Genomic DNA, 26,630 nt, shown 5'->3' with positions numbered 1-26,630 from the left:
TGACACATAAACAACCAATTACATGTAATAAAATTAAACACTATAGGTTGTACTCAAAGTAAACCACATGCTCACCAAGTACACTGCAACCAACCTATTTAAAGTGACACAACTTACTGTATGTGTATATTGAACTGAACATGTAAATATTAACCAAAACATATTTATTCTGAGCAGAACCACCAGGAAACTGGTAGTAGACCAGGAAACCAGCCACAATGGCACTCAGGGGCAGAACAAATTGCCCTGGGACTACACCTATAAAGACATAGAGGGATTTAATGAGTGGAGGTACAGTTATTAGTAAAGCTTATACACGCTAATAATATATACATTGTCATGAACACTGTTATATTCATCTGACAGAGAACATAAACAGAGATGAACAGCTGATGCAGCTGTGCAACACATCATATTAAAACGACGGCTCCGTGGCAAGGATGCCTCATTTTGCCGGGGTTCCAGCAGGGGGGGCCTGTGATGTCCTCCAGACGGGTCAGCACCAGTCTCTCAATCAGGATTTCATGTCCACAGACGTCAGGGCGACAAATAGTACGATTTCTTATGCCAATATTTGCTAAAAGGATAGCAAATGTATGTCTTCTTATTTTGTAAATATGTTGACAGCTCTTATGCAAATGTGTAGATGATTTTGACGTAGGATATTTTCAGATATGGTGACTTGTAGTTATTGTGTAAATTTGCAATTCTTTAAGCAAATTTTCTTATTCAAGTAAATGGCACTATGACATTTTATGCAAATATGTACTGAAATACAGTGATTTTTAATTTATCTTAACTGTAATGTGTAAAATTGAAGAGGTCAGCAGGTCACCAACAATATTAAGTTTCAAGAAAAATCAAGTCCAAAAAACAAAGTGTTGGACAGACAGAAAGACAGACAGACAGAGACACAAGGAGGGACAGTCACTGCCATTATTAGACCTGCTCGCATGGCACACATCAATAAACATTGATGAAAGCTTTAGATTTTTAAATAGATGGACATAAGTGGACTAAAATGTGGCTTTGGAATCAATTCAGATAGCCTCCTCCGATTGACAGCAAGTGTCTCATTGATTAATTCTACGACAAACTTCATATCAAACAAGCTGCATCACATTTATCATGCCGTGGGCGGTCCACAGTGATGGGCACATTGGATTTTTAATTAGAGGAAAATATCAACTTCAGTGTAACGAATAACATATTACCAAGAGGCCGAAGTGAGTGAACGTTGTGTCGGGTGAAGAAAAAAGGAGAAAAGCCAGAGGGAAAGAGACAGAAAGGAAACACTTACCCTGTACTTACCTCAGCGGCGAGTGAGGTCTGTGCGCTGTTGTGAACAGCGTGGGCCAATCGACTGTGACACCTCATTTTTTTACCTGGAGCACAGTGGAAAAGAGGTACAATGACACCGCTGTCGCCCACGCTGCAGAGCAGGCCACCAGGATCTTTCTCCAACACGCAGATTTACTCACCGAGACTGCTTCAAAGTTGTTTTTTTACAAATTTAATGACCAAAATGGAGACTTTGTAGTTTTTCTACCCAAAGCAGACACTGTATCTCCAGCTGTTTGCTATCAATACACATTTATTGTGAACATTAATCTACCGGGCTGGAAAAACATATTTTTGTGTCTAAAATATTTGGAATCACAGCATCAATCATACATTTTTTCCCGGCAGATATTAGAGTAATATTAAAAAGGGTCATGTTGTCTCAGCAGGTATCTCTCTGCCCCGTCAGAGGCAGCTCTTTCCCTCGCCACTCTGCTGCTCTGTGGCCTGTCTGTGAGCATCAGTGCCCGGCTGGCGAGCGAGCTACGCCCACGGGCGATTGTGGAGCTTTTCAACTCCAAAAAGGCAGATAAACACAGGTTCCTGTTTATTAATAATGGACATTTGTGTTGTGATATTTAAACAAAACTATCTGTCAATAAGGAAATAAAAAGACCCTAGTCTCCAGACCGGTCTCTTGAGAGAGCTCCAGCTCATAGCGCTCTGTGAGAGTGACCGCTTGGCTGGAGAGGTCGCGACCCCGGCAGGCGCTATAGCTAGCTGTCCCAGCAGTTTGTGGAGCTTCTAAACTAACAGGGGGTTAAAACGGCTCAGAATGGAGACTCACCTCTTCTCGCTGGTGTTTGATTAAGTTTATCTTCTGTTGTTCTGCAACTCTTTAACTGCTATTCTGTGCACATTATGTGTCAGCTCCTTGGTTAACTGCGGTTGTTTTTAAAATGTGCTATATACTGTAAATAAAGTTTGACTTGACTTGCCCATTATTGGGCACACTAGAGCGGGGATTCACTGGCAGAAAATGTTTGTCTTAACACATTTTCTGAAGATACTTTTGACTTTAACATGCGAGTGTTTGACCTTTCATCCTCCTCCAGACCACTTCCACAGAGAAAGGTTGTCAAAGAGTTCACTCTTTCTGTGAGAGGAGGAGGAGAGGGACAGAGAGAGCTCTTATTAGCCATGGCAGACCTGGGCGGCTGTGTGTGATAGAGATGGATGGTCCTCCTGTGGCTAACACACACACACACACACACACACACACACACACACCGTGCTGAGAAAACACTCCGGGAATCAGTGGAAGCAGGTTGTGTTTTGATGATGGTGAAAATGTATATTTAATCACCAGAACAGGTGGAAGAAATTAGCAACAGTGTGTGTGTTTTGGGTGTGCATGTATAGCTTGTGCAACCCCGGTCAAACCCACATTCACAGATTCACAGCATGGCTGTAGAAAATGTGTCCCCGACATGTTGAGGATACGCCAACAAAACTGAAACTAATTTCAATTCACCTGACGGGGCATTGCAAATAAGAACAGCCACTGTCCTGTTAAAATACCTATTACACTGGCTTGGATGTAGCCAACTTGTGGTTGAGAAATACTTTTCCTCCTTTTGGACATTTTTGCAATTATGCACTTTGGCTGGATGAACTGCACAGAGAGGCAAATTATCAGCAGCCTGAGTAGTGAGTGTGAGTCTGCGAGATTGGCTGCTGCAGGGATTATAGCGTGTGAGGCTGATATTCAGAGTCTGAAAAATGAAAGAAGACAAGTTAAAAGCCATTTATTTCATCTTGTCTATGTTTAGAGTCTCCGGAGGTTGAGACAATCTGATGTCACGTGCTGCCTCGACCAATCGCTGAGCTTCTTTATCACACTGAGTAGTTTGGGGAAATCTTGGGATGGCAACAGACTGAAATAGAAGTTTGTGCAATACACACACACACACACCTTTCTTCTAGGAGTATAAAAACTGTAATTATAATTTCTGCCTTCTTCACATTAAAATGTTTCCCTCAGGATGAACTGTAATAGCTTTGGCTTTTCCTCTCTCTGCCATCATCAGGTCAAAATGTGTCCATTACATTTTGATCAAATTCCCCCCAAAAACTTAATATATTGTAATCAAGCTCACAGCTAATCTAAAAGGTAGAGCATGGTAAACATTATAGCATGTTGACGTTGTCATTGCGATCATGTTAGCATACTGTTATCTGTTAGCTAGACACACACCGGGGCTGTGACCAATAAACAATACCAAAATATGAAATACTTGCCTGTCAATATTTTGCATCAAAACTATTCATACTGGCAGCTTTGCATATTTGCAAAACTTTTTCAATAAAAGGTTTGAATAGATTGACGCAGGCAGAGGACCAGCTACTAGGATCCTCCTGACCCAGAGCAGCGTCTGGACGTCTGTCTGAGCTAAACTGTTGTATAGCTTTCTCTGTAGGTTATATACACTCACCGGACATTTTATTGGGCACACCTGTTCAATTTCTTGTTAACACAAATAGCTAATCAGCCAATCACATGGCAGTAACTCAATGCATTTAGGCATCTAGACGTGGTGAAGACGACTTGCTGAAGTTCAAATCGAGCATCAGAATGGGGAAGAAAGGGGATTTAAGTGACTTTGAACGTGGCATGGTTGTTGGTGCCAGACGGGCTGGTCTGAGTATTTCAAAAACTGCTGATCTACTGGGATTTCCATGCACAACCATCTCTAGGGTTTACAGAGAATGGTCCGAAAAAGAGAAAATATCCAGTGAGCGGCAGTTGTGTGGACGAAAATGCTTTGTTGATGTCAGAGGTCAGAGGAGAATGGGCAGAGTGGTTCGAGATGATAGTAAGGCAACAGTAACTCAAATAACCACTCGTTACAACCAAGGTATGCAGAATACCATCTCTGAACGCACAACACGTCCAACCTTGAAGCAGATGGGCTACAGCAGCAGAAGACCACCCGATACTAGCAAGGTGTACCTAATAAAGTGGCCGGTGAGTGTATATATATATATATATATATATATATATATAGAGCTTTTATTGTGAAAGGTAAGATCAGAAGGAGTGGATCTGGTCTGCGCTGAAAGTTGAAAGGAATAACAAAGTTTGCCGTCTTGCCTCTGTGTTGTTGTATAATAATGTTTGTATTGAAAATGTCCATTCCGCACAACGTGATCGGTTGATTGCTTTTATTCGCTCAGAAAAATCGACCTCTTTTCAGAATGTTCACATTCTCTGTGAAAGTACTCACGATATAGACAGATCAAAATAAATATATTGACGTGTGAATTAATCACACAAAAAAACGCCCCCAGTGTGTAACGTCCAACGTCCTTCAGTCCAGTCTCACAGAGCCAATAGTGTGGTTGTAGCCTCTTAAGATGAATTCATTTTATACTTCTGTGTTAAGGGACTTTATCACACCTACCGGTGGGGAGGTGCTTGAATCCTTTTAGGTTTCTAAAACAGCTCAACTTTATGTAATTTCCCATCAGTCTCTCTGATTGGACCAACAAATGAGTGGATAAAAATTACTGGGGAAGTAGAAAGAAATGACAAAAATAGGTTTCAAGGCTAGTAATGCTGTCAACACCACATTCCTACCCTACCTACAGTATGTAGTGTATATAATGTAACTTAAAAATACAAGGTTTGCCTCTTTTTAGGTGTTTTTCAGGAGTGAAAAAGAGTCATCCTCAACATTAGTTGTGTTCTGGTTTCAGATTGATGAAGACAGATGGAGAACAATTAGACACGAGGCAACTATCGTGTTTTTCCCAAATGATGTTCACATTTTTAGCGTTCTATTATCAACGGCTTGAAAAATAGTGCTGGTGGGTGCCGTAAAAAATCTCGTGAGGGGAGGATGCCCCCGGACTCCCCTGGAGCTGGACCGAGACCTGACTGTTTATCATGTCTCATTCTTCTTCCTTCCTTTCTGCTACAGTACAATTCCACACTACATACAGATTAAGTACACACTATGTATTCAACTATTCTGTTTTGGCATTTAGCATACATTATATATATGCTTTATACAGCGTGGTTACAAGTAGAGTGTCCCTTCTTAGTGAGGAAACTTTGTCAAAGTGTCATTACCTCCTGGAACATGTCAGCAGATACAGTACATAAAGAGAAGTAAAACAGGAGTGCAATAAATGACATTGTACACTTGAATTCTACTATTTTTTTGCATCCTTTTAATTGATTCACTATGAAATGATGAAACATTCCAAACAGTTTTGTTCCGCGTGTGTATTCCAGCTCACAGGAAGTGGATGGATGAAATAAGACAATAGAAATGGTATAGCGTGTCACCATCTTAACAAGGACTACAGGTCATTTTCTACTACAGCAAATATAAATTAAAAATAAATCAGAGCTTTGACACAAACGAACAAGAGTATGGAACTATTTCTTGACAAACTAACTAACTTTATCCGCCCAGTACTTCTCTGCAGCATCTCCACATACACTCAGTGAGCACAGGTAATGTACCGTACATAATTATACACAAGACAATTGTCCATGTCAATTTCAAGTTTATGGTAAATGAGAGTAAAACAAATAGCATTTATCTTGAGTAAATGAAATACAATAAAAAAGAATATCTCAATACTGCCGACTGACACAAAGACACATCAGTATGTTGTGTCCTTGTATCTGTCCATAGAGGTACAGCTTGTATCATTAACATAAGTGTGTATGTGTGTGTGTGTGTGTGAGAGCACATTATTCAGACTGTTAACATGCAGTGTATTATAAGTCCCCTTGAGAGCCAACAGTTCCAGCATGTTGTTAATGTCCCAGTGGGATGTCCAGATGTGTCCACAGGTGTCTCAATGCAGGAACCCCAGCAGAGCAGTGAGCCAATGTCCCAACGTGGAGCTCTTCAGCCACATTGCCAGTTCATACATGTTGAGTCTCCACAGGCCGAGCCACTCTGCCAGTGTGATCTGTAGATGCTTCCTCCTGGACTGAGCCGTACTCCTCTTGTGCCTGACAGCCAGAGAAGGAACAGGGTCACAGGTCAGACACAATTGGGTTGAATCATCAAGCATTTTTTTTTTCAATTCTGTAAAAGCTGAGAAGACGGCGTTGACCGCCATGCAGGCGCTGGGGTCTATGCTTGCTTGACGCTTCGTGGTGACCGCATCAGGGCTACTCTCAGATTGAACCCTTCCTTTGTTCCGAAGAACTTAAGGAGTTCTTTCAGATGATTTTGTCCTCCACCCCATGCGGGAGACAGGAAGGCAAAGTTGCATATGCTACAGTATGCTGTGTTCTGTGCGCCTGAGGGGGGGACTGTGTTCAACATGGGGGCGGGAGTAGCTCAGTCAGTAGGTACTTGTCTTGGGAACCGGAGGGTTGTCAAAGTGTGAACTGGTAGCTGGAGAGATGCGAGTTTGCCTCTTGGGCACTGCCGAGGTGCCCTTGAGCAAGGCACCAAACCCCCAACGGCTCGGGGTGCCTGTCAGGGGCAGCCCCCTCGCTCTGACATCTCTCCATTAACATGTTGCTCAAGGTCTATCTGGTTGGCGTGGAGAGGAGGTTGTGTTGCTCTGGCTCTATCTATTCGGTGTGGAGAGGAGGTTGTGTTGCTAGGGCTCTATCTATCTGGCGTGGAGAGGAGGTCGTTTTGCTCTGGCTCTATCTATCTGGCGTGGAGAGGAGGTCGTGTTGCTAGGGCTCTATCTGGTTGGCGTGGAGAGGAGGTCGTGTTGCTCTGGCTCTATCTATTTGGCAACGCCGGGAAGCTGCTTGACATCCTCCTGGATCCACCTTCTCACATATGTTCACATTATATGTATTATATTTTGTCATATGGATTGTCTATGTTGTATTTTTCATCACGTTGTTACTCTGAACACACGACATCTATTGCACGTCTGTCCATCCTGGAAGAGGAATCCCTCCTCTGTTGCTCTTCCTGAGGTTTCTTCCATTTTTTTCCGTTAAAAGGATTTTTTTTGGTTGAGTTTTTCCTTATCCGATCGTACTGTAAAGGACAGAGGGTGTCGTATCCTGTACAGGTTGTCAAGCCCCCTGAGGCAAATTTGTGATTTGTGATTTTGGGATAACAAATAAAATTTACTTGACTTGACATGATCAACTTTATCTTGCATTGAATATCAAGGACATAAGGAAAAAGGTTGGTTCCTACCGCTGACAGCACATGGACACCGTGTGAGTTGTAGAAAAGATTCTCCTATACAATCCTGGAGTTGAGGTGTGGGAATGAGGTAACACTGCAGGATCTCCTGGTTCCTGTATTACATTACTACCCATGGCACTACAGTTGGTTAATATTTTATAAGATGTGCTTATTCAGACAAGCTCTACCACTGTCAGCAGAGTGTGTGTGCGTGTGTGTGTGTGTGTGTAGGTGGGTGTGCGTCCAGAGCCCTGTCCTTCAGCCATCAGCTGAGAGCTGAAGTGACAGCCCACATGTCCCCTCTCTCCCTACCTATAGTGGCAAATTTCAATTTCTCTTCCAAAGCTACTTACTTGTCAGCTTAGTTTGTGTTTAGTTCTGCCGGTGTCACCATTCCACTATGTGTGCATACATCTCAGAAACTGAAGCATACAGTATTATTCACAGCTCCTCCAGGAGTCGTGTGTAGGTTTGATGTTTTACTATGGACAGTCATTTAATGGACTGTCTCTATAACTGTAGCACAGGGGTCAGCAACCTTTACTATCAAAAGAGACATTTTAGGTAAAGAAAAAAAAAAAATCTGTCTGGAGCCGCAAAACATTTGAGCGTTGTGATGAAAGTAACACAGTTTATATTCTAAATATATAGTATATAAGTCTAATGCAGTGAGGGACAAAGTGCAAATGAATTACGGAGTATTACAGCCACATTGAGGGAAAAACATCTGAGATTTAGAGAATAAAGTCATAACTTTACGAGAATAAAGTCATAACTTTACGAGAATAAAGTCATAACATTACGAGAATAAAGTCATAACATTACGAGAATAAAGTCATAACTTTACGAGAATAAAGTCATAACATTACGAGAATAAAGTCATAACTTTACGAGAATAAAGTCATAACTTTAAGAGAAAAAAAATCTTAATAGTATGAAAATAAAGGTTGCAGACCCCTGTCCTAGACTAACAATGTGCAGACTCCAAATACAAATAAAATGTCATGTAGCAACTGAAAAGTGCACCGATCTTTGCTTCTAACAATGCCATCTGGTAGCCAGTCTGCATTTGGATTTGTACTTGAAGTCACAATCTATGCAGCCTAAACAGATGACTCACTGGTGTGAATTCAGAGCATGACGAAATGTCTCATGAAGATAAAAAATAAACAGTGTACAATGTTTCTGACCTGGCCATGGCCCGTATGCAGCAGCGGGACATGTTGATGAAGGACGAGGAAGAGGCTCTGGTCTGTAAGGTGGTCTCGATGCCCCTCAGTAGGTCATTGGTCTTCAGCAGCAGCAGCATCTGCCGGGGCACTCGATTCAACAGCTGGCTGATCTGGGGAAGGTATAGCGCTGCGTTGGTCCGTATCTCAACGTCCTGCCGAGGGAGACAGACAGGAAGACCAATCAATCAATCAATCAATCAGACAAGATAATAAAAGATAAATAAAATACAAGGAATAAAAATAAATAAATATAAATTATGAAACTACACAAAATAAGCAGATTGTATTAAAATAATGAAATATTAATACAATAAAAGAGAATAAAAGAGATAATGATCAGCAATAAAATGTTGATTAAATAAAATACAGTAAAATAAACACTATAATAAAATAAGTATAAACAATGAAACCATAAAATTAAAAAACACTACATAAAAGCCAGACTAAATAGATGGGTTTTTAGTTTATGTTTCAGTTCCTCTGGAAGCTTGTTTTGTGCAACAACTAGAAGAGAAGAACTGGAGGATCTGAGGGGCCTTGTTCAAACAACACATTATTCTTCTCATACTGTCTGTCTGAATATACCTGTATTCACCCTCTGTCAGAAACGCTCCGTTTTAGTGCATTTCAACGGAGCGGCAACGGAATTGCGTTGCTAGGCAACAGCTTGGGTCAAAGTTTACTTCCTGTCAGCTGATGTCATTCACATACACTGCAACAGGAAATAAACTGGGACACATTTAGAATGTTTATGTTTAAAAAGGTGAAATTGTCGAAATATTGTAGATTGGTGACATCACAAATGGACAGAAATCCTGACGGCTTGTTTCAAACGCACAGTTTCTGAATACGGGCTGTGTGTATTTCCCTGTGGATTCAGCGTTTTGATACTTTCACAGTATTTATATAGCACTTAAACCTGCTTTATAATATAAAAGACATGAAAATCTCACTTTTTACAATATGGGACCTTTAAATAGTCTCTTAACTGGTTAGATTATGTAGCCTACTGATGTGTTCACAGATTTTGACTGACTAGATCTCTTCTGGGTGGATGCAGCCCACCTTCTCTTCTAGGTCCATTAGGGCAGGACAATATATTGTTTGCTTTTATTATTTTTATTATTAGCATGTGAGTCATAATTCTAGCTAACAAGGTGGGGAACACGCACAGGAAACTTTTAAATGTACAATTTGCCTGATAATCAGATGAGATGACTGGCTCTTTGGTTATTTTTGTTTGGCTACAAAGCTCTGATTGCATGGTTGTTTTTTCCAACCAGGGGAACGGTGGTCAATGAGCACAACACCAGTCCTATTAATCACTGAACACATCAGAGATGTGGGTGGTGACAGGTGGTGATGAGGTCTGGAACCAGGCAAAAAATAATGTGAAAAACATGCTGTGCCAGAAGTGTTTTTAAGATCGTAAAGTTATAGTTGCCCATGTGGACGGCCATGTTGCCATGTCTATCTAATGTCTTGATAGGAACATACGCAAACATCCAGGTAGAAACTGACTGAAACCTTTTAGTATAGTTCCACGTTTTAAGAAGGAAAGTGTGGGTTTTTAATCAGATACAGAATAATTGAACAAAGAGTAATGAGCACCTTGGACTCATCCGTAAACTCAGAGTACTGTCTGTTGCCCAACACCTCCTGTTGTTACTTCACTACGCTGAGCTTAACAGTGTCAGACCTACTGACTCCAAAAATCATTAGCCTCCCTATCTGAACTCCCAGACCTCAACAACGGAGCCACAGCACTCATCATAGCAAATTACACTTCACATCGCTGCCGTCTGGCCACAGATACAAGACTTTGAAATGGAGGAGGGCTGCATTAGCAGAAGCTTTGTCCCTTTCTGTCATAGCAGCCCTAAATAAAATACCTGACCACTGCTCATTGAGATTAAAAATCTCTTTTCCAAGAGTGTCCTGGCCGAGATAGGCTGCAGCACAGTTACACGGTTGCAGACATAAAACAAACACAACAATTGAAAACGAAGACACAGCAAATTACAGAATCAAAAGGTATCAAAAAAACATTCATCAGCATTCAAAACATCTGCAGCCAGATGTGCCTTAATTCCAAGTCTTTTAGAAGCACTTTAAAGACATTCAGTGAGACCAGCTCTCCAAGATTCAGGTCATTTTGTAGCTGATTCCAAGAAGAGGGAGCAGCATACTGAACGCCCTTTTTCCCCAGTTCAGTGTGGACTTTGGGGACAGTTAGTAGGATTAAGTCCTGGGAGCGAAGACGGTAACTTCCCGTGCTTTTTTGAAGGATGTAGGTCCGTAAAATGGTAAGATGGAAGCAGACCAAGAATAGCCTTATAAATAAGAATATGCCAGTGGTTCAGTCTACGGGTGGACGAGGCAGACCATCCTACATACTGTACAAAGAGCGATGGTGTGTAAGGGTAAGCATCCGGGTCCTCCAGAATCTGTAAACCACACTTTATAATAAGATACAAGTTTGAACCGAAACATGTAGAGCGGTGGTATTTTCTGAACAACTTGCAGAATTGATCGGTAATTTTCCAGATATAACAGATATCACTCAGTCGCACTAGAACAGTCACACAGACGAAGAGACCGGTAGAGACATGCTGCCATCTTGGTGGTCCTGTTAGTGACTAACAACTAGGGATGCACCGGGTATGTATCGGGTCTGATGCTGTGCTCATGTCCTCGTACTCACAAAACAGCTCCGATATAACGGCACTGATACCACTTTACGGCAGCGTGACGTTAACCTCTCGTCACCATCTTTCAGGTGCTATCGCACACGCTCACGCTCCACCTCTTCTAACAACCATGTCATGCTAGCTTGTCGGGGGATCCATATATGGGCATGTAGGGCTACAGGAAGAAGCATGAATGAGTATACAGTATGTAGAGTATGTATTGCCATATGTCCAGCATATTTGATTTGCGTATTTGTATGTTTTTCTGTCAGACGTGAACATGTCTACATTGTGAAGCAGAGATGTAGCGCTCATTGCCGTGTGCGTGGGCTACAAGGCGTGTCTGAACGCCACAAATTGCAGCCAAAGTAGTCCAGGTGAAGGATGAGGGGATTAAAACGAGAATAGTACTGCAGAAATGACGACATAGTGTAAATGATGAAGAAGAAAAAGGAGAGACAGAGACAGAGGAGAGACGGAGGGATGACGTCTGCCTCCATGATAACTACTTGGTCTCTTTGATGTTGAAGATGGCTGCTTGGTGTCCTGCTCTACTCTGCTTCAAAGGCCTCTCCCTGCTGCACATCAACACTATTAGTCATGGAACAAAGTGGACTGCAAGCTTACAAACAGTCATTTAGCGATCTTTAGACAGAAAGTAAAATCAGGAGGTGTGCAGTCTCTACAAGTACAGGACATTACAGGAGAGAACCCAACAACGGTGAAATTACAAGCTAATTGGAAAGAATGGAGAAATACCTCTTTTATCATCCACAACTCAGAGCAGTTTCATCTATTTTTTCCGGCCCGAATCGCACTGAATGCCGTTCTTGCTTTTGGCGTGTCATTTGTACGGCATGTGGTCTGTATTGACTGTAATGTTAACGTATCGTCCGCTCAGAGATGGTGATGTAGAATATAAAGTGAGAGAGACTGCTCATGGCGGGTGGGAGGAGAGGTGGACGGGTCCAACACACACAGGACTTTCAACCAGGAGGCCGCTGGTCATGTCCCAGAGTGTCGTTGACTTATTTTGAAGTCGACGTTTGTGACGTGTTTTCTGTGCTTCGGTTATTTTGTTTACGTGCGTATTTTACTTAGTTTACGTACTTATTTTAAAAGAGATTTTTATGCTTTTTATGTGGATGTCCAATGAGTGCTGATTAAAGCATTACATTCTTCAGTTTGAGCTATATTGACCGAAAAACTTGGTACTTCTGGCAGCTATGGGGCGCAATGCCGCTCAAAAACGTCCTTGTTCTCTTCACTTGTGTTTGGTTTCCACCAGTGAAAATGCACTGGGGTGTCATGGACGAGGATTTTTTACAGTGTAGATTTTACAGTGTTTTGGCTGCCTCAGATATTGAGCCGGAGAGAGGCCACTCGAGGCTGCTGCTGCTGCAGCGGGGAGGATACGGCGAGTGGGGACCCTCCAGAACCTGAGCTGTCGAGAGCAAACATCGACTGGTGGAGCCTTTGCTCAAATTGCCCTCCGATGCCAACAGAAACAGATTTTTCTGCTGTGATGCGTGGGCAGTTTTTGTCAGATGCTGTTGCCGACGCAACCCAGAGAGCGCGAGCCGTGTGTGTGTTACTATGTATGAAAGTTTTCCTCCTCACTGAGACAGAGGTGTGCCGGAGACCTTCTCCAGCATCCTGAAGATGCAGAAATGAGCAGAAATGAGCTGCTGCTCAGCGGGCCGCTGCACGGCAGAGAAAAACAGCATGTAGAGCCGGCATATTTTCATCTTAACTTGGGGAGTTAAGGATTCATTTCGACAAACCCGAGTTCCTGACTGTTGGAACAATGGAAACATAATGGACTAATGGTTTCATTTTGTTTCTGTCCAGTTTGAATGAAGTGCGTTTACGAGTTAACAAGACAATTCAGCCCGTCTTAGTTCGGTGTACGACAGAAACATGAATTCAGAAGGTGTACATTTGAATTTTTCTGATAAGTTGTAAGAATAGTTCCTTAATTGACATTTTGTGAGTTTATTTTTGTTAAACTAACCGTAGTTTCCTTGCGTTGAACAAACAAAGAGTGGGCGGTGAAAACTAGATGTTTGAGAGTGCTCTCGACCACTCCTCAAAAATATTCTCTTACCAAAGAGAAGAGCAAAAATAAGAAAAGATTGGTGAATCCCAGAAATCAATGGGTACTAACAAAATAAGAACAAATCGTGAATCTGAACAAAAATGTGTTCTTATATCGCCTCCTAAACGAAGCCCATTATTTGTCAAGTATTTACATTTTATTAATAAAAATCCAATAATTTCATTTGAAGTTTATTTTTTAAAACAACAATGCGTGCAAACTTTTCCATAGCCCTGTATATGAATAGTGTGAGTGTGTGTGTGTCAGCATTGTCAGAGCTGTCAGTCCAGATAAACAGAGAGCTGACAGGCAAGCACACAGAGAGACAGACAGCTAGTCAACATCCTGACACAGATAAACTCGCTCTCTGCTCTCTGTCTCCTGCCCACAGGAAGTGATGTGAACAAACAAACAGCATCTAGTTGCTCAGAAAGACCCAGCCAGTGCAAGTCCTGAAGCCGGAGAGAGAGCGACAGGTGAGCCACCTGCCAATCACAGCTGTCAATCAGCGCCCACGTTGCAGACATCATATGAGCCTTGTAATATTATTGATGGAGGAACAATTTACATGAGACCAGAGGAAAACAGTTATTGACTTAGCATTTCTAGCGAGAAGGTGATGCTTTCTGACACACCAGTTTCAGGCCACCACTTTTTGCAGTGTGTCCCGCACCGTTGGCACAATAGTCTGCCCGTATCGGCGGCTTTTTCTTCAGTGGTATTGGACATTATATATCATGTATTATGTATTTACATATCTATATATATATCTATATATAGATATATAAATATAAATATATATGTATATAAATATAAATATAAATATATATATATATATATATATATGTACTGGATTCATCCTCCAGCCATGGCTTGGGTCTTACTGTAAATGGCTCAATATAAATGTGACACTACTTCCTGTATAGGCATTGAGCATTGAGCCCTTAAAGCCCCCTCCAGTGTATTTTGGCATTTCTATGATATTCCATATTTTATTGAATCATTTCCTGACTAAGTTGATTAGCTTCACTGTTTGCCAATTTTTTTTGACAAATAACTTAATTTTGTGCTAAAATTAAAAAAAAAAAAAAAAAAAAAAGAAGGTTGTTGCTAAAATGTGAATATGACATATGACTATAGTAGAAGCTGCAGGTGAAAGGTCATCCTCCAAGCTGCAGGTGCACTCGGATGTAGTTAGCTAGTTAGGTGTAGTTAACTAGTTATGTTTAGTTAAGTAGCCCAATTTGTTGCATTAGCTAACTGAGGGTTTTCATTTTATTTTTAGATTCCTCTACCTTAGTTTAGTGTGTTTATTTTCACCATGAAATTTGTGTGTGTGGTAAACGGGTTCAGTCAACGCAGTGAATTACACAAAATCCCACCGTCAGAATCAACACAACACACTGACTGTCTCTCTCTTTCGCTCTCTTCTTTACTGTTTTGTCTCCTCTAGGAGATAAATTAACAGAAAGCAGCCGATACCGGAGGTTTGCCGGCCTCTAACAGGTCCTAACGACAGGAAGTGCACAACTTTCAGCCTAAACTAGAGCAAAGTCCCGTTAGAGAAATAAACAAATCACAGTGCAGCCCGGTGCGGTGTCAGTGCTGGAGCTGAGGAGAGAGCGGCCGGTGCTGGTGGACGGTGCACCTCCAAAACATCCCGAAAACTGCATTTCAAACAGCGGACCTCTGCAACATGTCTATCCGTCTTCCGGTGCGCTATGGCCGGCATGCGGCGGTGCGGCGCCTCGGTGCAGCAGCAGCCTCGCCAGGAGGAGACGGTGAAGAAGAGAGCGAGTGAGAGAGAGAGTCGGCGTGTTGAGATAATTCTGGTCTCATTTGTGGTCTGATAGTTAGATAGATGAACAGTAAATTCATCTAAACTGGGTTGAAAAATGATGCAGTCTGGTTACCATGGTGATGAATTACATCTGACTATTAACCACTTCCCCATGCTCTGTTTGAGAAAGAACGTTAACCAAAAACCAGGAAGTAAAGCTGGCTGGTAAACATAATTAGCTGATGCAGAACAGTTGCCCATGTAGGAGATGAGGTAGTAGCACAAATCCTTCCTCCCTTATTGTCCTTGAATCATTAGTAACCCCCCCCCCCAAGTTACTTCCCACCTCTCCATGTCTTCTCTATTTACTTAAAAAAAAATCAAAACCAATAGTTACCAGGGTAAAGACATAAACCCCCCCCCCCCCCCGCCTCCCCAGTCCAAATGACAGGGGGCTGGGTGTTCTGAAGTGCTCTGCTGAGTCCTGCTTGGGGAATAACAATTACTAGCAATTACAGGAGGTTGGTTAGCGGGCCTCACAGCTGTCAGCAGGACACAGAGGAGGCGACAGTGCTCTCATTTGCATCTGAAAGCTTCAATAAGGACATATTGTATTGTGAGTGGTGCGATAAATAGGCCGTGCAAAAGGCAAAGGGAATGCAGTCGGTGGGGTATGGGGGGGGGGGGGCTCTGTGCCGGTGATTTTTCTTTTCTCCCCAGTGTATTAGAGAGTCTGCAGGATAATTTCATACAGCAGCCAACAGACATTAGAAAATGGTGGGCAGCGACAGAGGGAGAGGAAGATAGATCTGCTATCACCGACGCCGGTTTTACTCTGCAGAGCGGGGCTAATGCAACTGTACTCAGGACATTAACAAACATACACCTGTTGACTACTAGGTGGTCAATTTTGAGGTTGGAGGAGAAAGTGAGAAGGTGTCCGACGAGCCGTAGTAAAAAGCCTTTGAATTAACTGTCAAGTCATTGTACTAGCTGGATGGCATCTCTAGACATACTGTCACTCATACACCAATCAGCCATAACATTGTGACCACCTGCCTAATACTGAGTAGGTCCCCATTTTGCCGCCAAAACAGCCCTGACCCATCGAGGCATGGACTCCACTAGACCTCCGAAGGTATGCTGTGGTATCAGGCACCAAGACATCAGGAGCAGATCCTTTAAAGGTCCCATATCGTGCTCATTTTCAGGTTCATACTTGTATTTTATGTTTCTATTAGAACATGTTTACATGCTGTAATGTTAAAAAAAACCCTGTATTTTCCTCATAGTGTCTGCCTGAATATACCTGTAATCACCCTCTGCCTGAAACACCGTTTTAGTGCATTTCAACGGAATTGCAACAGAATTGCGTTGTTAGGCAACAGTTTGGGTCCTTGTTACTTCCTGTCAGCTGATGTTATTTACATACATTGCAACAGGAAAGAAACTGGGACACATTTAGAATGTTCATGTTTAAAACCGTGTAATGGTCTAAATATTGTATATTTGTGACATCACAAATGGACAGAAATCCTAACGGCTTGTTTCAAACGCACAATTTCTGAATACGGGCTGTGTGTATTTCTCCGTATATTTAGCATTTTGATAGTTTAACAGTATTTATATAGCACTTAAACCTGCTTTATAATGTAAAAGACATGAAAGTCGCACTTTTTACAATATGGGGCCTTTAAAGTCCTGTAAGTTGCGAGGTGGGGCCTCCGTGGATCGGACTTGTTTGTCCAGCACATTCCACAGATGCTCCATCGGATTGAGATCTGGAGAATTTGGAGGCCGAGTCAACACCTCGAACTCGTTGCCATCCACATGATGTAAAAGAAAACGTGATTCATCAGACCGGGCCACCTTCTTCCATTGCTCCGTGGTCCAGTTCTGATGCTCACGTGCTCATCGCCATCGTAGGCGCTTTTGGTGGTGAACACGGGTCAGCATTAGGCACCCTGACCGGTCTACGGCTACGCAGCCCCATACGCAACAAACTGCTCCTCACTGTGTATTCTGATACCTTTCTATCAGAACCAGCATTAACTTTTTCAGCAGTTTGAGCTCCAGTAGCTCTTCTATTGGATCGGACAACACGGGCCAGCCTTCGCTCCCCACGTGCATCAATGAGCCTCGGGTCTGACCCTGTCGCCAGTTCACCGGTTTTCCACTTTTCACCGGTCCTGACCACTGCAGACCGGGAACATCCCACAAGAGCTGCAGTTCTGGAGATGCTCTGACCCAGTCGTCTAGCCATCACTATTTGGCCCTTGTCAAAGTCGCTCACATCCTTACGCTGGCCCATTTTTTCTGCTTCCAACACAATGTCTAATATATCCTCCCCACTGCCAGGTGCCGTTGTACCAAGATAATCAATGTTATTCACTTCACCTGTCAGTGGTCTTAATGTTATGACTGATCAGTGTATATCTTGAACAAAGCCTGAAGCTGTGAAGAAACCACATGCTGTCTGATTCCAGATGTTATTGTCCTGACGCCAGGCTACCAGAGTGGTTTGTTTAGGAGACAGTATTACTATCATGGCTCACATGGTACATTCAGCATAGTATGCTGACATGAAGTGTCCATGTTTGTTTCCACTTTCTGTCCCTTCCATATTATTTGGCAGCAGGTCACACATATCAGAGCGGAGCCTTCAGAGAAGTCTGTGTTGACTTGGATGCTTTTGATGCCTGTTCAGGAAGTGGAAATGCATATAACACTGAACGTATACCAAGACAACATGGTAAACATGGAGGATGTGTTGAGTTTGAGGATCAGAAAAAACGTGACTAAATATATGTTTGACTTGTCAAAACACTACCTGGTTACATTTTAGACTAATGCTTTTGTTTTTAATGTTTAGTGGAGAAACATTCATTAAAAAGAGAAATATCCCCGCATGTGGAAAAAAAAGGCACCGAAAAGCCACAGCTCTAAAAGCACTCAATGTGTGCTTAGTGCATGTGATTGCATTAACACTAATGGAATGCATCATCAGTTGTTAGAAGCAGGACTTGAAAAAAAATGATCCATGCATAAGAGAGTGAAAAGAGGAGAGAGAGATAGAGAGAGATAGGGAGAGAGAGGACGAGAAGGGAGAGCAGAGAGGAGACGTCGGGAGGGGACAACAAAGACAAAAGCAGAGCAGAGGAGTGGTGGACGGAGGACGTCTTCTTAACTCCAGAGTGCTACACAATCAACAAGTGTGTTCAAGTAGAGGACACTAGAGTGGAGTCTGCCTAATGGTGTGTGTGTGTGTGTGTGTGTGTTTGCGTGTGTGTGTGTGTGTGTGTGCGTGTGTGTGTGTGTGGCCTAAATTGATGGAAGAGCTTTCATCTCAGCTGAAGTGGGAAACAGAGGGAGGGAGAATAGCACATCTCACTTGCACACATTCTCACACTGGAATATAACTATTATGGTGATGAATGCATAAAAATGCACATACACACACACATGCACACGCACGCGCACGCGCATAGTCTGTTCCCTAAATAATGTGCAACCTGGCAGTGAATGAATGAATGAACACAAAACTAACCAGTCTCCTAAAACTCTCCAGTTTCCTTCCTTGCTGCTAAGACATGATGTCATAGTTTCCCCCTCTCTCTGCAGCCGTTTTGTCCACAGACCTGCTTTTATTGCGCCGTGAGAGCCGCAAACACGTGTTTCAGTGAGCTGTTAGATGAACAGCTTTGTGTCTGTGCGAACAAACACACCTCCAGCACATCACCAAAGCAATCATCAGCTCCTTTTTACCTTGCTATGCTGTCCTGTGGTGAAACCTTTCACACCATGCTGTAACGTTGGCTGGCTGCTCAGGGGAAACTCATTTTGGCCACTTGATACTCCGTCTCATTCTTTTGTTCGGTGCTTATTACACACAAGTGAGAATTAGAGGTAGGGGGTGGGCGATATTGCAAAAATATCTTATCATGATTTCTTTTTCAAGCTGGTTTTAAAGACAATTTTGCAAGTTACTGAACATTACAAGCAAACTAATTTCCCCATTTAAAAAAATAAGGACAAAAAATAACAGATCATTAAGTATGAACAGATTTTAATATAAGTGTGAATATTTAACAAGAATTTAGACTTGGTTTAGACTTTTGCATAAATCCCATCCCAAAATGAACATTGGTTTCAAAAAGGTAAACACTCAAGTAAAGTGCACTCTTGCTACATAACATTAAAGGAAGTGAATTTGGAAGCTTATTAGACACAGATCCGCAGGTGGAATATAGACAGCCGTAATAATTGCTACTGTCGGCTCTCTCGGCAGATAGGAGGGTCGACGCATAACTGACAGAGCCTCTAAATCAGGGGAACAGTGACTGTCAGTGATTCGGCTGTTTGCACAGCAGCCATTATGCACATAAATACAGAGTCCGTCCCCCTTGGCTCTCTAAAATGCTGGTCTGGACGGAGATGGTTGTGGTTTTTAAAAGTGTGGATGTAGCATTAGGCACAATCAGGACTTGGGTTGGGTTAGGGAAACACTGTGGCTTCTGGAAATATTATCATGTTAAGGTTAGGCGGTCTTCACGGTCATGGTTAAAATAATAACCACTTGGTTAAGGTGAGGTAAAGATCATGGTCATGGTTAAAAGAAACCAACCTCCTGCTGACTTTCTGGCTCTATAACTACATCACACTCTCTCCTCCACCAGAGGGCTTTGTCACTTCACTGAGATCTCTTTTACTCCTTTATCTTGCCTGAGAGTTCTTCGAGAAATCACAGTGTTTTTTCCTTACCTTACTTAATTATTACCACAATTTATTACAGACAAAACACACCAAAACAAAAACAGAATGCAAGCGTAACAACAACTTTTAAAAAAAAAGCTGCTGCCAATAATCCCAACAACACTCTGTGAGCTCTTTAATTGAGCGATACCAACGTCCTCTGTGTTGTCAACACCAGAAGAAAAGAAATGCATTTCGAGAGAAAAATACTTTTCACGCCTGTTCCATCAACGTTGACACATGGTCCTACATCTGCATAATCTATATATGTGTTAACAACAATTAGAGAAATTAAAGAGCAGTAAGCAGTGGACACAGAGCAGAGCAGCAGACAGGACATGAAGGAACAAAGTCAAATCACTGAGCTGAGAGGAAACTGGAGGAAGCACACATGAAATCACACACACAAACACACACACACACACACACACACGCACACACACACACTTATCTTTTCTACCGTGGAAATTACATCATGTGGAAGATCAGATTCAATCCTGATCCACCAATCCGTACATTTATGGTTATTACCTCCGCCAAGGCCGAAGGCCTAGGAAGGAGGTTATGTTTTCACCGACGTTGGTTTGTTGGTTGGTTGGTTTGTCCGTTTGGAGGATTACTCCAAATGTCCGCGATGGATTTGAATGAAATCTTTTGGAGGGGTGGGGTGTGGCACAATGAACAATCCATTAGATTTTGGTGGCAATCTGGATCATGATCCGGTTTCGAGAATTTTTTTTAATAACCCCGCTAAGTCTGTGCATTTACACCACAGGCTTTAAGGCATGCGCAGTGTAACTGATGACGCGTTCGTGACACGTCACCCTGTCTCTTTCCTTCTGCCTGCAGAGAGAGGGACAGAGAGAGAGCGGAGGGTGGAAGGAGGGGGGGACACCTGTAGAATCTGCGTTTTTTTCCCATTAAACTCTGTGAAATTACAGTTGACTTGGACCAAAGCACACTTGGTGATTGTTGGAAAGAGTAACGACGATGGTTTAGGTGAGTTTTATTTTGTTTCTGTCCAGTTTGAATGAAGTGTTTTACGATGCTCCGCTACATACAGCTGATCTCAACGTAAAAAAAAAACACACGTGGATGATGGCGCAAGCTGAACGGAGATATATATATATACGTATATATGGTTCTATACCACGCTGGCTGACTGACAGCTGGGAGTATCCTTTATTAGGAGAAGTCCAGTTTGTCATTTTGAAGTTAAGCTTACACATTGTTTGGTAAATTAAAAATAAATTGATAAATCCATTAACATATTGGTAGTGTCATTCTTCAGAGCACACTGATTCTCATGTTGAGCTTTCTTTTTTAAATGTCACTTTGGCAGTAATTATGCAGCTTCAAACAATAAACATTTGTATACTGGTGTTCCTGAACTTCCATAACGTCAAACCTGAATGTTACTCAAATATCTTAAAATCTGTTCTTCAATAATATATCTGATATCAGTTTTGACTGGTTGAATGTTTCATGTTTCATCAGCACCTTCAGGACAAACAGTAGTATTAATGCTACATCATCAGTGTGTCACACTGCAGGCAGAAGGTACGATGCCATCTACTGTGTGTGTGCTTTACTGGACTAAAACAGGTTTAGAAACGTTCAGCAAGAGAATATTATCATTAGTTTTTTCTTGGTATTTGTGTCTCGATGCAATGTCAGCTCTGATTCCCCAAATATATACATTTCATTTTTAGAAATACCAAAAAGTCACAGGGAGTTATTCATGTATTAGTCCCTGCCAAATTCTGCCTGGTACTGCCCGTCATGTGTGAGGGGGTGGCACGCTGTAGCTGACTGTAGTGTAGTACTTTTGCCAACTTCAAAATGTTGCATAAGGGAGGTAAAAATAAACCCTCTGTCGAGCACAGATGGCATCGTGGAACCCCCTGTGGGAAACGGGACATTTGCAAACACACACAAACCGGTTTTACGCCAGTGGATACCATCTTATCTCGAAGAATAATCTAATACCAAATAGTTCATTCATAACGTTGACATTCACATTCTAAATCAACATTTGATTTTGCAGTTTACTGTTTGTGTTTAAAGCTGGTATTTGTGCACATTGTCAGATTAATATCAGGCTACGCTAATATAATTAGTCTTATACTATTTATAGAGTTAGATTCCAGCGGTGGCTGCATGGGATTTCCAACTCTTGTGATCCAAACATGTCCAATAACTCCAGAGCGTTGTTAAATCCAAAAGTTTAAATTTATTGAAAAAAGATCGATATAGTCATTTCCAAAATTCACGACATATTTTTAGCTAACAAAATATTTTTGCTTTAATCCATATTTGTTGGTGTTTAGCCTTTCAGAAACAACATTTTCACAGTTTGCACTCCTGCCCACTGCACACAAACGGAGGAACGCATTGAGTTATATTCATTAAAGAGAGTTGATTTAAAGGTCTCATATTGTAAAAAGGGAGATTTTCATGTCTTTTATATTATAAAGCAGGTTTAAGTGATATATAAATACTGTGAAAGTATCAAAACACTCAATTCATGCAGAAATACACACAGCCTGTATTCAGAAACAAATGACATTCGGTACAGCCGTAATAATAACTCTGGTCATTTTAATGTTTAGCGTTAATATTTGCAACTCACTGGCTGGAAAACTAGTGTTGGGAATATTTTCTAACCTAACAGGTAACCTGTTAAACGACATGGCCAAAAGCACGTGGCCATTCCAAAGCTATGGGCATTAACCTCCTTGAGTGGAGGCTGTTATAGCAGGTCTCAGTCAAATTTGCTCCCATTCAGCTACAAAAGCATTAGTGAGGTCCATTTCTGATGTTGGCTGATAAAGCCCGACTCACAGTCGGCTTTCCAGAGATTGAGGTCAGTAAAGTTCTTTCACACCAAACTGGGAAAACCATTTCTTTATCGAGCTGGCTTTGTGCATGGGGACAAGGTGAAACAGGAAAGGTAAGGAATAACAAAACTTTATTTATCCTGAAGGACATTGCTGTGCAGCAATTGTCATTGTTTTAGTAGTATGTGTAAAGCACTAAAGCGTTTGAGTCCCTAAATCAGCCTTAGGCTAAATTTGCACCCAAAATGCTATCGAAGTTTAAATAAAAGGGTAACTTCTACAAGGTCAGAAAAAAATGTATATCTAGCCATGCAGATTTCAGTTTTACTTGCAGAGGTTGGAAAACATCCACCAGATATCCAGCTCTAACACCCTGTCTACACCTGATGCATTTCAGCCGTCATGATCACCATCTTGGGCTCTCCATGTGGAGCTGCAATCCAAATGTATTTTTACTCTTCAAGTCTCTTTTCGTCCAACTTGTGTACTGCCTGATTTGCTTTATGAGCCTCTGTGAAGCCCTTTATAACATAAATCAAGTTTTAGTTGAATAAATACTATGCACATGTGTGTGTGTGTGTGTGTGTGTGTGAGCTCATACAGTACCTCAGAGCGTGTGACGGGCACAGAACCGATGCCGGCGTTGACGGCGGCCCAGGACCGAGCGGTGAGCACGCAGGCGAACAGCGGGTACAGGTCTCCAGCTCCCAGTCTGAGGCTGTAACGCTCCACCCCAGACATGTCACCATTAATCAGAGCCTGCCACAGCCGACAGTAGTTCAACCTGAAGTCTGGCTGCAGGACCTGGAGGGGGACGGGATAGGTGTCCTTTGTTAGGATTGTATCTACTCCGTTGATCATTTATGGTAAACTGTAAATTGTATTTGTATTGCAAACAGCTGTATTTCTGTACATGACTTTTCTGCATGTCACACCCTCCTGGTGAAGATCATCACTGGCTAATTCAGAGATTAGGAGGCACACACATGAAGCATAGTTTAAGGCACCAATTACATTGCATATATAATTCAAATGCACATTCTGCACATATGCCATCAGTATGTGTTAAAGGTCCCATATTGTAAAAAAGTGACATTTTCATGGCTTTTATATTATAAAGCTGGTTTAAGTCCTAAATACTGTGAAAGTATTGAAACACTTAATCCACAGAGAAATACACACAGCCCGTATTCAGAAACTGAGCTTTTGAAACAAGCCCTCAAGATTTCTGTCCATTTGTGATGTCACAAATCTACAATATTTAGTCCATTTCAAAGTTTTAAACGTAAACATTGTAAATGTGTCCCAGTTTATTTCCTGTTGCAGTTGATGTGAGTGACATCAGCTGACAGGAAGTAAACATGGACCCAAGCTGTTTCCTAGCAACGCAATCTGTTGCAATTCCATTGCAATTCCGTTGAAATGTGCTAAAATGGAGCATTTCACGCAGAGGGTAAATACAGGTATATTCAAGCAGACAGCATGAGGAAAATAAAGTTTTTTTAAACATTAAAGTATGGAAACATGTTCTAGTAGAAACCCAAAATACAAGTATGAACCTGAAAATGAGCATGATATGTCCCCTTTAAGATGTATTTGATGTAAGGGATAAGGAGGTGTCCATTATCAGGAGGCCAAGTCCATTAATTCCTGATAATGGACAACTCGAAGGTGCATCACACAACTTACAACCTGTGTTAATGTAAACATGTTCATTCGTGATTATTTAGGCATATTCATATATCTGCATTTTAACAGCAAGTGCAGTTTTATGATCTTCATTTTACTGAGTTCTCAGCCAAAAGTGATGTTAACATTCATTGTTTCTCTCAAAAACACATTGAGTCCCTGCAGTCTAACAAATGAGCTGAATGCATTTCCTTCCTCATAAATCAACTGCAAAGCATTTCAACATTTCAAATCTTGCAGTGTTAGCATCCTGCTCACAAGCCGTCTTCACTGTCTCTGCAGGTGTGTTACTGCCACCACCTGTTCAGCGGAACAGCATGAAATCAACAGCAGGATGTAATCGCGGCGCCCACATGTTTGAACATGTGCATGTGCTGATCCTCATGTACAATACAAACAAAACGAGGACCCACTCATAAAAAACACTGTTCCAGAGTTTATATTTAACCTAACCTGCCTGTCTTTGGACTGTGGGTGGAAACCTGAGCTCCTGGAGAAAACCCACACAGACACAGACACTCTGTCTATAGAATTACTGTGTGGATTTGTTTTGTTGTCATTGTACAACACAGGGATGCACAAAGAAATGCAAGTTGTAGTCCCTTTAATGCTTCACAGTAAAAAAAACAAAAACTGGTGGAACACAGAGGATGAGCTGAGAAAAGAAGCTGCTCTGTAGGTGGGACAGCGGCGGATACTTCTGGATCTCCTGCCAGACGTCAGCAGGGTCAACAGGCTGCTGCTGGGTGGGTATTATCTTTTAAAGGATCATCACATCAGGCTCATTTTCACATTCATACGTTCATACTCCTCGTTCTGTGTGCCTGCATATAGCTATATTGACCCTCTGCTGGAAACGCTCAGTTTTAGCGCCTGTCTCTTTAAGGGCCCCATCTGAAAAAGCCCAGTCTGCTCTGATTAGTCAGTGTTTCCCATCTTCTGCATCTCTGTTGTCAGCATCATTGCAGCCCGGGAAACAGTGTAACACAAGCCCCCAGGAAGTGTGCCGGTCGTCGATCCCGACTTTCGTAGTGGTCAAACGGCGGTACTGCAACTTCCATGTCCGTCACATGATGCCATTGGGCCCAAAAATACTTTTTCCCATAGACTTACATTGGGAAAGAGATGTCTGTAACTAAGAGGATAATTTTTTTTAGGCGAATAAACTTCCCAGTACGAACACCTAAATAGCCCTTATCTAAAAAATAAAGTTTTTAAAGTTGTAAAACGCACTAATAGCTGAATCCAGAGTTATTTCCCTTCCTCCCTTCATGTGAATGAGACCTAGACCGAGGCTGGAGCGCCAAGCCGTGACGACGGCGTGACGTTGGGACCCCGGTGAACGAGTCATGTGACCGTGTGAACGCTACTGCGCATGTTCCATGTGCCCAAGATCCGGGTACTTTTCCAGGATGAAGTCGAGCCGTTTTGTCTTCATGCGCCACTGAGCAACTTTCATAGGAATGAACGAGGCCCTGCCTCCAACGCTGTATCCAGTTGTCTTTATACATCCATTGGTATAACAGAGTCTAGCTGTGTTTAGCTGTGCTTCTCTGTGCCAGAAATCCCAGAGAAGAATTTCTAAATCAAATACTTCATAACCACACATGTTCCAGCGGGAATGTGATAAAGAAAGTAACAATATCGCAAATCGCATATTACAGGTTTCCCTGAAGTTTGGCTCCGGTAAATACTGCTGTTCATATCTCCAATAATGTTAGCTTTGTATTTATGCATAAACTGTAAACTATAAAAAATGCAGCTACATGCTAATGTTACAGAGGTATGCTTTTGTAGCCTGTGATATTCTGGATGGCCTGTCCATGTATCCCCAGTCTCTCCTGATGCCAGCGTTCAGTCCTCTAGCTGTGGTGATGTTTTTGATGTGTGCTTCCTTGTCACCTCTCCATTCATCCAGGCCTTTCTGGTTGGGGAATGATTTTATCGTCTTATATTATTTGCTGATGTCACTGTTGATCAATGTGGTTCTCCTGGGTGATGGCATCTCTGAACAGGGGCGGACTGGGACCAAAATTCAGCCTGGGTCTTTGAGATGTAGAGGTCCTTTAATGCGAGC

At 42.1% G+C, this 26,630-nt stretch overlaps 1 protein-coding gene across 1 annotated transcript in view; it reads right to left on the bottom strand.

The window, feature by feature from the left end:
• Nucleotides 1–5,502: 5,502 nt before the first annotated feature.
• The window catches only part of adck1 (aarF domain containing kinase 1), a 78,295-nt gene continuing 57,167 nt past the window's right edge, over nucleotides 5,503–26,630 (bottom strand). Inside the window, exons 9-11 of the mRNA XM_037747113.1 lie at nucleotides 23,471–23,668; nucleotides 8,663–8,856; nucleotides 5,503–6,316 (exon numbers count right to left, since the gene is read on the bottom strand). Coding sequence (XP_037603041.1) covers nucleotides 6,157–6,316; nucleotides 8,663–8,856; nucleotides 23,471–23,668 — 552 coding nt within the window. The 3' untranslated portion in view covers nucleotides 5,503–6,156. The remainder of the gene's footprint in view (nucleotides 6,317–8,662; nucleotides 8,857–23,470; nucleotides 23,669–26,630) is intronic.

Source organism: Sebastes umbrosus, chromosome 16 (assembly GCF_015220745.1).
Source record: "Sebastes umbrosus isolate fSebUmb1 chromosome 16, fSebUmb1.pri, whole genome shotgun sequence".
NCBI classification, from domain to species: domain Eukaryota; kingdom Metazoa; phylum Chordata; class Actinopteri; order Perciformes; family Sebastidae; genus Sebastes; species Sebastes umbrosus.
The sequence above is the reverse complement of the archived record's forward strand: the minus strand, read 5'-3'. Positions and strand labels throughout refer to the sequence as shown.